This window comes from Palaemon carinicauda, chromosome 24 (genome assembly GCF_036898095.1).
Source record: "Palaemon carinicauda isolate YSFRI2023 chromosome 24, ASM3689809v2, whole genome shotgun sequence".
In the NCBI taxonomy this organism is placed as follows: Eukaryota; Metazoa; Arthropoda; class Malacostraca; order Decapoda; family Palaemonidae; genus Palaemon; species Palaemon carinicauda.
Window position 1 is genome coordinate 69,419,099 of NC_090748.1, and position 13,232 is coordinate 69,432,330.

General features: G+C 37.7%; 1 protein-coding gene across 1 annotated transcript in view; it reads left to right on the top strand.

Moving 5' to 3' along the window:
* Positions 1-13,232, top strand: part of Ac13E (Adenylyl cyclase 13E) — a 286,840-nt gene that overhangs the window by 120,370 nt on the left and 153,238 nt on the right. The window contains exons 7-9 of the mRNA XM_068348168.1: positions 7,773-7,904; positions 8,039-8,290; positions 8,550-8,727. Coding sequence (XP_068204269.1) covers positions 7,773-7,904; positions 8,039-8,290; positions 8,550-8,727 — 562 coding nt within the window. The remainder of the gene's footprint in view (positions 1-7,772; positions 7,905-8,038; positions 8,291-8,549; positions 8,728-13,232) is intronic.

The following is a 13,232-nucleotide window of genomic DNA, read 5'->3' on the forward strand; positions in this document are numbered from 1 at the left end:
AATTGTTGATTATTACAATGTTATTGAAATTGAAAAGTTAATTACAAACATGTTTTAATAAATCACAATTAAGGATAATATTGTCCTAAGAAATATGAAGACTTAATAATGAACTAAATATGAAATACTGTATGAAGCTTTAAAAAATTAACTACCTGACGCACCCGTACACACACAACATATTCATATGATAACTAATGATAATGCCTATAAACAAACTAAAAAAACTCTGATATCTTATAATAACATATCATTACGAAGATATTTTGAGTAAGTTAAGAAATTATTCATATATGCGCAATCTCTTGATACGGTAGCGGGACCTTGAGATTAGCTGATTACAACCAAAGGTAAACATAAAAAAGAAGTTGGTAATTGTTGATTGTTAAAATGCTTCCGAAATAGAAAAATAGAGTACAAAATGCTTTAACAATCCATATGATATCCTATGAAACAAGGAAATGAAATAATGATATACTGAACAGTAAGAAAATATTGATAAAATATGAATAAGATGACTACCGCATTGAGAAGCACCATGATATATCTACTGAAACTTCACTTTTTAAGTTTGACATATTGTACTGTACGTACAAATTGACTTGAGACGCATCTCTTGGTTCCGATCTCGGTTATAAGTCTACGACTACCTGTAATTGGTTTCATGGAATGGGTATCTCTCTTCTCGATGCCACTATTCCAACAATAGCGGAGTTAATCGTTTACCTTCGGGAAGAAAAGCTTCTCTCGACTATGCGATGGAAAGCCACTACTCATCCTTAAGCTTCGCCTTTAGACCGAAAGGAATTAACCTTTTCTCTGTGTCAGCATTGCCTCTCTTCATACAGAGTTTCGAGCCTACCTGCCCTCAGTCGGAAGAGAGACCTCCTCCATGGAGCATGGTTTGCGCCCTCTGGTCCCTGTACGGTGCCACCTACGACCCAGGATGCCAAGCTGCAGATCTTTGCCTGACTTCGATGATAGGTCTTCCGCTCGTGTTGGCTTCGACCAATAAAGTCGATGAATACCATGTGGGCCTCCTTCAACGTCTCATTCACGATGATGGGCCAGGTAATAAACGAACTTTGATCTTGGCAACTCGGATCCAAGATTCAAGTCCTTTGGATTTGGAGTCCTTGGTAGCGTGACCAATGATCTAGATCAGCGTCTAGTGCTATACCGCAAGAGAACTATAGGAACTCGCCCCAGAGTGTCAGCACTCTTTGTCAGCTCAGGGAAGGTCAAGAGTAGGATCATCAAGAAGACGTTCTCGGCTTGGATTCGTAAGGTCATGGACTGAGCATTGAATCCTGATCCTTCTCCTCATAGAGGGGACCTAGAACTCGTAACGTAAAGGGCAGGAGTACGTCCCTAGCCTTAAGAAAACTATTCTGTGATGTAGGCCTTGTTAGTAGTCTTATGGAAGCATCCAATGCCCTTCATTGACCTCTTCCTGCAAGACATGACACACAGGAACATAGAGACGTTTTCCATTGACCCTGTGGTGGTTACACAATAAATGGTTTAATTACCTTAGGGTCTTTGATGGACAAGTAACAGATGGTGGAGGGCATAGTTTAACCATAGTTAAGTCTGGGATGAATGATAAAGGATGACTCTTTTTCATCTCTCCCTCCCGTGAGCGGGAACAACACCCATGGTACTCTGCAAAGCTGGCCTTTGCTGTCTGAAGGTAAAACCATTTCCCTTGTGTAACCTTGTTGCCTATAGAGAGATATACTCATAATGTTCCCATACCCGCTGGTGAGGTGGGCTTGGGTAACGTCTATGGTTGCTTCTAAGATTCCTACGTTTCTTAGAATTTTTACCTAGACTAGTCACACTGCTACTATCATACAATCACACAGATTACTCAGGTTGCTAACCGTGCTTTGCACGGATTGTTTAGGGAGGTGTTAGTGTTTGTCCCTATTATGCGCGAAGCACGTAGGGAAAACCCCGGTTCAAATACCAACCAGATTGTTCGGGCTTCGACCCTCCTAAGGGGTGAGTCAATCCCAATAAATAGTGAGGGTTTATATTTGGTATTGGAACAAATGACAAATTTTAAAGTGATTTGTATTTTTCCTAATGATACAAGCCTGTAGCTATTTATACAGATTGGCCCGCCATCACCTGTCCCCCGATAAGTCCTGCCTGCAGTAAAAAGTGATGTGAAAACTCAGGTGTGCATGTGAGTGGTGTAGCAGGCTACCTCTCATACCCCCCTGCTAACTAGCGTTTAGGTAGTTACACCTCGCTAAAAGTCTTGTGGCTAGTCTTCTAGCTTTGCTAAAGTATAATCCCTATAAATAGCTTCAGGTTTGTATTGTTAGGAAAATATAAATTATTTTCAAATGTCATATTTTAACCTGTATTAAATGTTAACTACTATGTATACTTTGATATATGTAATAATGCTGTAAAATGTCTTTTATATGCTTATAAGTACCATATCAGGTCATGATTTATTGGAGGAAAGATGTCCTGACAATGCCATATTCTTGATGAAAGAATTGATACTGAGGATAGCCCTCAGTCCACGTGTTTGTAGTTTCTGCTGATAATAACTGGAGACTGTTAATGTCATGAGAACCTCTTAGGAAGGTGAGAATGGTTGAAGCTGAAAAGTACTCTCAACAGGTACTTACCCCTTTTATAATCCTTACCCGGAATAACATGTTATAGCTTCCCTATTATGTGTCACAATACAGAAGGATTTATACGACATTGTCTTGACACAGAATATTTTTTTTTTCTCCATCAATTTTGCACCATCTGTCAAGATCGTAACTGATACACATGGGAAAGAAGAAAAATCTTGTCCTTAATAACCTAACTTATTGAATTGCTTTGCTTTGCTTATTCCATAAATGAATTACCATAACCCACTTGAAGCAATGATGAATCACACTGAGGCAGCCAACATAGCTAGTCAATGATAATGGGAGGCTAGTAAGGTCCATAGCAACCAACTAGAAAGGAATCAGACTTTAACATCACAAACCTACTGCGGAGGGTTAAGGGGCATGCTTGTAAGTGGATGCTAGAGGTGGACCTCTTTAGTATACTGAAATATTGGCAATTCAGTCTCATCAATCAACAGCTCCTGCTGATGACTGGATTGTCCTTTTACATCAGTTTTACATACCACAATCACACATGTTGGTGGAATGTGATTTTTTTATCCCTAGTAGAGGGTTGAAATGTATTCTGCCCTGGCTCAGTAAATGAATTTTCCAAGACATGGTAATTGATGAGTCCAAAATACTACCAGGCAAATAGGATCAAAATTCGCACAATTTTCCAGGTTGAACAGCTTAGGAGCGGGCATGAGAACTTTGTAGCTGGAACCGTACCGAAAAATAGCCTTGATGTGACGGGATGACACAAGAACAAGCCCCACACCCTTGAATCACTCTAACAGACAATATTCTCAACAATACAAACTCTCCCCTTATGTTATCAGCAACTGGACTCTTGGACAGAAGGAAAATAAAAACAACACATAACATTAAAACTATATTTCTTACAAACTAAATAATCACTTAATACTAAAATCAACTGTATTCAAAAGATAGTTTGATATGTATTATGAAAATCTTTACTCAGAAATATCCAAAAACAGAAATATCTAAAACTAAAACATTAAAAAAACCGAAACCAAATCGACATTAATACAAAATACACCACAACCAAGCAAAAACAGAAAATAGAGACATATTGTATAGTGAATGTACAAACACTGATACATTGTTGCCCGCACTAGACAAACGTCTATAAAAGTCACTGTGAATACCACACTCACAACCAAATTAACCAAATATATTAATATATTATTATGAGAATGTGTGCTTGAATACTAACACTGTCTGTCACACAAGTTTGAACAGTCAAATTGGTACTTTAACCTCAATTCTGTGGCCCGACGGTAAATTCGGTAACTCAGTTGGACAAGCAGTCAATGCCACCATCTCGTATGGTTACAAGATGTTAACCTCATCTATTTAAAAACAATCCAATTCGCAGTTTATTTATTCGGCGAGGGTCATCAACACAGATCAATATTGTTCCAATTATATTCCACAAGCAGCCCAAATTACCGATCTAAGGTCATCAATCTCGTGTAAATAAATGGAGGAAGTGCGATCTGCAAATAAACATAGAAAAAAACACACACTCTTAGCTAACTAAATGATCGCTCTATGATCAAAGATAAATAATAAACTGATTTTATCATTCACAAACACACCAAGCAAAGATAACATAATTGTACTTACTGTTGAAAATAAATTAACACTTCCAAAGCCGGTAAGAATATAGGATTGATAATCCAACATTCACAACACAAAACACAATACTCCTATCTCTATTGCCATCATCTACTTCTATGGCATGTCCTAAGATTTTGGTGATGGGTAGAAAGAAATAAGGCATTGAGATTAGCAGTTTTCCATTCCTGCTGCAGTTTGGGGATGCCTTTTAGACTATTGAGTAATGTGGGGTTTGAGCCTAGAGTAGTTTGTCCTACCAGACAAGTACCTGTTACCTTCCAATGACTGCAGCCTGCCCTTGATTTAAACTGATGTGATGTCAAGTATACCCTCCAAGGTTGCCTGTTTTCCTGATTTTGTCTTTCAATTTAAAGACCATTCTATAAAAACAAGTCGTACAAGTCAGTTGTTAGTTACCTATTCTTGATTGAGAAGTTGAAAAGAGGGAGAATAGTCATTATTTACTCAGTGAACATGTATGTTATTCAGACTATTCATGATGCAAACTCCATTTCCTTGTTCGATTATCTTAGAGGAGTCAATTTTATGATTCTTAAAGAACCAAAGGATGTGTTCTTTCACATACTCCACTTTATCTGTGAGGGGAATGTTATACCAGTTCAAAGCTTTGTGCTGTGCACTGCCAATAAGCCCTCGGGTGTTCACGATACCGAGTTTTCATATTGTCAGTTCAAGCATACTTAATAGGGACTCTCTTGTTGGTTTAAGTTGACTATTAGCTGATCCTGGTGTTGATTCAGGATCAAACAAAACTTTTTACTTTATTAATGATCCTGAAATTATGATGAAATGGGAGAAGTTAGATAGATTTCCAGCCCAAAAAGCACATGAAATACGAGGGTTTATTTATTGATAAGGCAACAACAAGATTCTTTTAGTACTTTGACCTTTAGGAAAGAACTAGCTTGGTGATTGCTAGACTTGGGTTCAAGTCCCGCTCAAACTTGTTAGTTCCTTTGGTCATTGCAACCTTACGATCTTTGTGAGATAAGGATGGGTGTGTGGGGGAACCTATAGGTCTACCTGCTGAGTCACCAGAAGCCATTGCCTGGCCCTCCCTGGTCCTAACTTGGGTGGATTGGAGCTTGTGAGATGATCTAGGGCGTTGCCCTGCTTGCTAGGGCAATTTCAGTGTCCATTACCTCTGCCGTTCATGAGTGGCCTTTAAACCTTTAAATTTGAAGCTATTTGGCAGATCTTTTTATGACAGAAATCAGTAGCTCTCTCTTTGCAAGTTATTCTCAGTTACCTGTCATCCAAGGAGAAGCATGTGTCTCACAAGTAATTTTATCTTTGCTTATTTGAGTTATGCCAGGAGCAGCAATGGTTCCCTATCTGAGACCTTTCCACCCTTGGGTTTACACAGGCAAGTCCTTGTGAATCTCCATGATTCTTCAAACTCTCAGGACCCTCGTTGCTTCTCTTTGGAATGATTCCTAGCCTCCCGGATCATATAGTGAAAAGTTCCAATCTTTCCCAATTGGAGCAAGCAGCTTTTGCATTGCATTGAATTGAATCCCTTTGGTTAGAAAAGCAAACATGGTGATGGAAAAATAGGTCTGTATATGTTAATATTTCCCAGTTATTACATGTATTTGTAATTATCATCATCCTTGCTTTCACTTACTGTATTTGAAATTTAGATAAAAGCTGTTGGCATTGTATGGAGTGGGGGACAGTTGAATATTTGGGAAAGGCTTTAAACCCACATTCTTGTCCTAAACCTTGGTCTGCCTACAAAAGCTACATTTTAGGATACTTTGCTTCTCTTTTTATTGATGCATAACTAGTCTCGGTTGTTTGACTCCTTCTCTATGATGATGTTGTTTGACGTCAAAACATGCCCTGGGATACACACGATGGCATCCCCGATATGCGTTTTACAAATATAAATCATGTGGAAGTTAAATCACTTGTATATCATACAAAAGACTACAGCACATGTTTGTATATTACACAGTTCATACTCAGGAAATCTCACTAAAAACTCTCCTCCCCTCTCTGTTATTAGCCCCTCCTTTCTTCAGCCAGCCAATGAAGTTTTTGGGATTCTAACCTTTATTCCTGATTGTGTAAGAGATATTTAGTCTGTTTTTATGTTACCATGCAGAATCACACCACTCTGTCTGGCCAATGGCGACATTCCTCACCTGAGGCATTACTCCAATCCCCCTGACACCCACAGTGTGTAGAGAAACTGACATCTCACCTAACCACCAATTTAAACTCTTGCAAGCAATTCTAGTCATTATTCATGGTTATATAAGGCATATTTTAGTGTATTTCTATTTTGGCATACATGTTCAAATCACACAGAAAGTACTACGTAGCATTCTTCAACCATTATCGATTTTTCGCCTCTAACTCCCATCTACAATGTCACCAAAACGTTTGACCAGTAATGCAAGTTGTTGACGGACGACAAGATTTTTTTCTTTTTATTTTATTCTTTTTTGCTCAACTATCATTTCTACAAAATATCATCATTTTTGTGTCTTACATATTACATATTAGTATCGTCCATTGTTTTTACAAGTAAAAGTTAGTCTGGTGTCATTATTTCAAGTTTTTGACATTCTAGGTAGTATGTCCTGTTTTTACATGTGCAGTCTCTATTTACAAACCCATGAAATACCAAAATATCTCTCTCTCTCTCTCTCTCTCTCTCTCTCTCTCTCTCTCTCTCTCTCTCTCTCTCTCTCTCTCTCTCTCTCTCTCTCTCTCTCTCTCTCTCAAAGTTTTTTGTTCATTGTTATACATTATAAATTAAATATCACAGAATACTTCTTGTGCCCAAGGAAACGAATGGGTACAGTATTTTCATTACATTTCTACATAAGGTAAAGTCCATTATTTCCGACAAGTAGTATTGTATCTTTCGATGGCTACAGTATTTAACATGGAATTCATAAGGAATAACATAGTCACTTTAATGAATACCAAGTTTTTTACACACAAAATCAGTGCTTTACCATTATTTAGAGAAAATGATTTAAAACTAATTTCTAAAATATTCTATAATCACATCACAATGAATGGAAAAATATATTTTTTTTTGAGTGACATACAATAGAAAATAAAGCAAACTTTTGAAAAATTTATTTTGTAACAGTAGTCAAATAAATAAATGTGGAAATATAGGTTATTATAGAGTAAATGAGCATGTATATCCGATGGTGACAAATCTCATATACCAGGTATACAGTAGCTTGGGGCCGGATCTGCTGCCTCGTAGTGAAGGCGTTAATTGCTTTTCTAACTGATCTCTCATTTTTTTTTCTTCTCCCTGAGTTTATCCATATTAACTTGCATTTCAGAGTTTCATAATTTGATTAAATTTGGTTTATATATTACAAATTTCAAAGACATTGAAATTTGCATAAATTGTAGCTTGTTACATCTGGCAGTAAACATTTATGGATTAGTCTAGCCTTATTGATATGCAATTTGGAATATTTATATTTGGCACCTTTCCAGGTTTCATCACCGCGGACCTCTCATACCAGTGATATAACAACAATTTTCAGGCCATTCAATATGCATGCTATGGATAATGTTAGCATCCTCTTTGCAGACATTGTTGGATTTACTAGAATGAGTAGTAATAAGGTATGTAATTGGAATCAATATCATTATATGTAGATAGGTAATACAAGTTTAAGTATATTTACAGTATTATATGTATATATATATATTTATACAGAATATGTCAAATCTTGTATAACTTGCAATTTACATTTCAGACTGCTGAGCAGCTTGTAGGTCTACTCAATGATTTATTTGGTCGTTTTGATGATTTGTGCATGGCAAATGAATGTGAAAAAATTAGCACTCTTGGTGACTGTTACTATAGTGTGTGTGGTTGTCCAGAACCGAAGCCAGATCATGCACAGCGTTGTGTAAACATGGGTCTAGACATGATACATGCCATACAGGAGTTTGATACTGATACCAATGAAGATGTAAATATGAGAGTTGGTGTACACACGGGAAAGGTGAGTTTTCATATTTTGAGCCATATAACTGGTTTTGTGGAACATTTGACTTGGGATTTTCACTCAATTGTTAGAAATAAGTATTTAATATTAGAATAATTTTAGGTGAATCCAATTTGCAAAGGGATGGTAATTTAGGGTGTGCTGATAGTTTTGAGCAATAAATGTATATTTCATAGTTATATTGTAATTTTGACTAAGAGACTATACCTTAAACAAAGTTCTATCATGCTTTAAACATAATTGTAATTATTTGCAGGTTTTGTGCGGTATTGTTGGCACAAAGAGATTTAAATTTGATGTTTGGTCCAATGATGTTACACTAGCTAATCAAATGGAATCAACGGGGCGACCAGGACAAGTTCACATTTCAGAGGCTACTCTAAAATTTCTCCCGAAGAATACGTATATTGTGCAAGATGGACCACCAGTAAAAGGTAATTTTGAGGTTTATGGAATGAAGAATAAACTATTTCAGTTGGGTACAAAGATATTTTTGCTTTTAGTTAGACAAAGTACCGTTGGCATTTATTTGGCAGATCTCATGGCAAAACATGAAAAATCCTTGAACCTGCTGAGGGCTTGTCATATAGGCCTATGTCAGTTAGTTAGATTCCATAAAGTACTTAAAGAAAATTTAGTTTTGGATCTTAGATATTGAAAATTCCTTGTTCATATGCATTAGAAACTTTAAATGTTATCCATAAAGAAAAATTCTGGATAAATAACTAGAACCTTTTGATTTTTTATTGTGAGGAGGATGTTGGAGGCTAATTAGATTTCTCTGGAGTTTCACATAGGAACTACAGTCGGCCCTATTTCATTGTGGGTTCTTTCTTTGCAATTTTGTTTCTTAATGGCCAAGAACATTGCAATACCTATTGGATAAAAATTCTCATAAAAATCAAGATAAAATTTAGGCTGGGCAATGATTTCAAATAGCCTACGCTCCTTTACACTGAGAATTCTGCGCCACTACTTATCTCCACACCCAGCTGGTCCTAGCTCTCTCTGTACAGTGTATATCCATTTACTGTGGTAAAAAATTACAGCTATACAGTATTTGAAATTAACTGCATTTTGATTAAACTGGAGTTTCACTTAACTGTATCCAATAATAATGCATGAAATATTCACATTTTATTATCGTATTTATTATTAGAAAACATAGCAAATTATATCATGCATTGTTTACATTAAAATCAGCTCATCAACCCTGCGTAGTCTACCGTCAACCTCAATTTTCGGATCAAAGAGCTCCCTTATCATTAAGGCATGCTACTGAAGGATATTTCATATTTATTAAAAGAAACCATTATTACTTGATCTATCACCTCTTCACGAGGGTGCGTTACGATCGCGAGCAAAGTCTAGTTGTAGGTCCAGACGCTCACATTCTAGACTAGTGCCTGGCTAAACCTCAGTACCTTTCACAGTCTGGGGAGTCTTAGCTAAGCGCTCGCCTACGTAACGCTCGGAGATGTGTCCCGCTGTGGCGCGTTCTTCTAAAGCAGTCCCTACTCAGAGGCCTCCTCGGCCAACTTCGTCGGATATAGGTGCTCCTCTGGGGCAGCAGGAAAACGTTAGACCTTCCTCTTCCTCTGTGGCTCCTAGTGCTCCTGTTTCGAGCACTCTGCTTGCAAAATGCGTTCGCTGATGCATGAAGTTCGCAATTTTGCATGTGAATCTCACGATTTCACGAGCAAATCATTTAACTTTGCGAGCAGTTCGCGAGTAGATGTGTCGGAATCGCGAGTAAGTGCGAATCCAACACCTCCCTCTCGCCCTTCTGCGTCTTCCATCTCCAACGGAAGGCCGACACCCTTCCAAAAGGGTTCAAGGAGCCTCCTAATATGTTCGCAAATGTGCCTATTAGTCCGGACCTTCCTCCACGTCCGTAGGAATGTGTTCCTCTGCCTCAGAGGTTATCTCCTCCTCTAGGGTTTCACCCAGGAGACACTCCTCTAGGGACCTCCAGAGTGTATCTAGGGATTCACAGCTTCCTCCTTGGGCATCAACTTTCATGTTCAATATCCTGAAGGCTCTGAAGTTGGCACCTCCATCGCACCAACCCCCGACTGTTCTAGTCAGGGCTACCCCTAGAATACCTTTAGAACCCTCGTCAAGCTCGTCGGTTGGGAGTCAGGACCCTAGAAGAATATCGACGGCAGATAAAGCTCGCATATCACCTCCACCCTGATCGCATGCTGAAGGTCAAGCCCCTGCTGACACTTATATGGCAGACTTGCCTTTCACGCCAGTGAAGGTAAAGGAATTCATTACAAGGAAGCTTAGGAGACGGATTAGAGGCGTAACTCCACCTCATGCCAACATCATCCATCCTAGGACGAGTAGGGACATAGGCTCGCCCAGGGAGATCGCGATCCATCCCTTCAACCCTCAAGACATTGAGGTTGCGCCTCTGGACCAGCATCCGGTTTCTGTTCCTCTTCCAAAGGAGGAGCCTCCAGCTCTTACTGCCAAGGCTTCATCTAAGTCCTCGAACGCCTCGCAGGTTCCCCCTCCTAAGACCGTGGAGGATTGACCCGTGTGGAGGGAATTGAAGGACCCCAAGACAAAACCGAAGAACGCCGCGGCAGGAAGGTTAGGGAGGCTTAGGCACAGACGTGGTCCCCAGTGGCAGGCTCATCCACGGTTGCAGTTGATGACCATGACATACCCCAGGCTCTGGATGTGAGCCTGGAGGTGGACAACCCCTTACTCTCGGAAGATTAGAATCTTCTAAAGGCGGCCAGTCCAAACTATCATTCCGAACAGGAGAGAAAGGAATCGGAACATAACTTTTGGCAGGTCCTCGCCTGTATGAGGGCCATTAACAGGCTGTCCACTCTTGGTTCCACCATCCAGGAAGGGAAAGATATGGTGCTCGATGAATCATTTGAGACCCAGAAGCCTTCCAGGTCCAGTGCGGCTCTGCCCTGGTCCAAAGGTCTAACAGCTGCCAAGAGGAAAGCTATCTCCCAGATAGCTGGAACTTCTAGTTCCTTTAGGGCAGGTTCCTCCTCTCGGTCTCTGCCACTTACTTTTGTGTTACAAAGGAAGTACTACAAGATCAAAGGGGAACCACATTCCCTCATGACCCTTGACCCTTCGGTAGAGTCCCTAACGAACGGAGTTCACACTCAAACCCTCTCCTCTGAAGGCCTCACTGTTGGCTGTTGAGCTCCTAAACATTAGAGAGAGTCGCAAAGTATGTCATGCAGGCTGCTTTGTGGCTGGATCTATGGTTGGGATCCCTAGGCTTCTTGGTTTGCTCCCACGATATGTCGAAGGAGTCGGCCAGAAAGACGGAGTCTTTCCTAATGTCAGTTACTCAGACTCTTGAGTTTCTTTCACACCACATCGTCAACCTGTGGCCGAACACCATACTCAAGGGGAAGGATACCATCATAGGTCGTTTCCATAAGCAGGTGCCGAAAGTGGAGGTCTCTTGGCTGAGGAAATCCACTGTGGAATTAAGGACGCGTACTTCTAGGTGCCAGTAAATCCGTCTTCAAGGAAGTATCTAAGGTTCATTCACGAAGGAAAGACATACCAGTTTAAGGTTCTATGTTTCGGTTTTGCGACAGCCCCTCAGGTTTTTACCTAGTGTCATCTTGGGCTCAGAGGAACGGCATCCGTCTTCTCAGGTATCCGGACAACTGGCTGATCCTACAGACTCAGAGACAACCCTTCTTCGACACTGAGATATGCTTCTTGAGTTTTGTCCGAACCTGGGGTCCTGATAAATCACGAGAAGTCATCACTACAACCTTCACAGAGACTGGTATACCTCGGAATGATCATAGACACTTTCCTAGAGAAAATCTTCCCATCAGACGAAAGAGTACACAGGCTGAAGGAAGTGGCTGCTCCCTTCCTCAGGAAAGAAGTTTTTCCGGCCTCTCGTTGGTTTAGTCTGTAAGGCCATCTAACCTCTCTCATCCTTCTGTATATATATATATATACCTGTATATATATATATATATATATATATATATATATATATATATATATATATATATATATATATTTATATATATTATATATATATATATATATATATATATATATATATATATATTATATATATATATATATATATATATATATATATATATATATATATATATATATATATATATATATATATATATATATATATATATATATATATATATGTATATATATATATATATATATATGTATATATATATATATATGTATATATATATATGTATATATATATATATATACATATATATATACATATATATATATATATATATATATATATATATATATATATATATATATATATATATACATATATATATATATATATATATATATATATATATATATATATATATATATATATATATATATATATATATATATATATATATATATATATATATATATATATATATATATATATATATATATATATATATATATATATATATATATATATATATATATATATATATATATATATATATATATATATATATATATATATATATATATATATATATATATATATATATATATATACATATATATATATATATATATATATATATATATAATATATATATATATATATATATATATATATATATATATATATATATATATATATATATATATATATATATATATATATATATATACAGTAGGGTCCCGAATTAAGCGTGTTCGAATTACACGATTCCCCTTTTCCGCGATCGCTATTTTTCAAAAATAAATTTTCAATATTAAACTTAGCCGGTGATTATATAGGCTGCAACTCTGTTGCTCGACAGAAAACTCTACGTTCAAAATACGCCAACGATCGCTATGCAGGTAGGGGGTTTACATCAACAGCGCCATCTGTCTAGCAGGTACTCAGTACTCAATGTAAACACAGAACCAATTTTCTCTCTGTCGGGCTCCC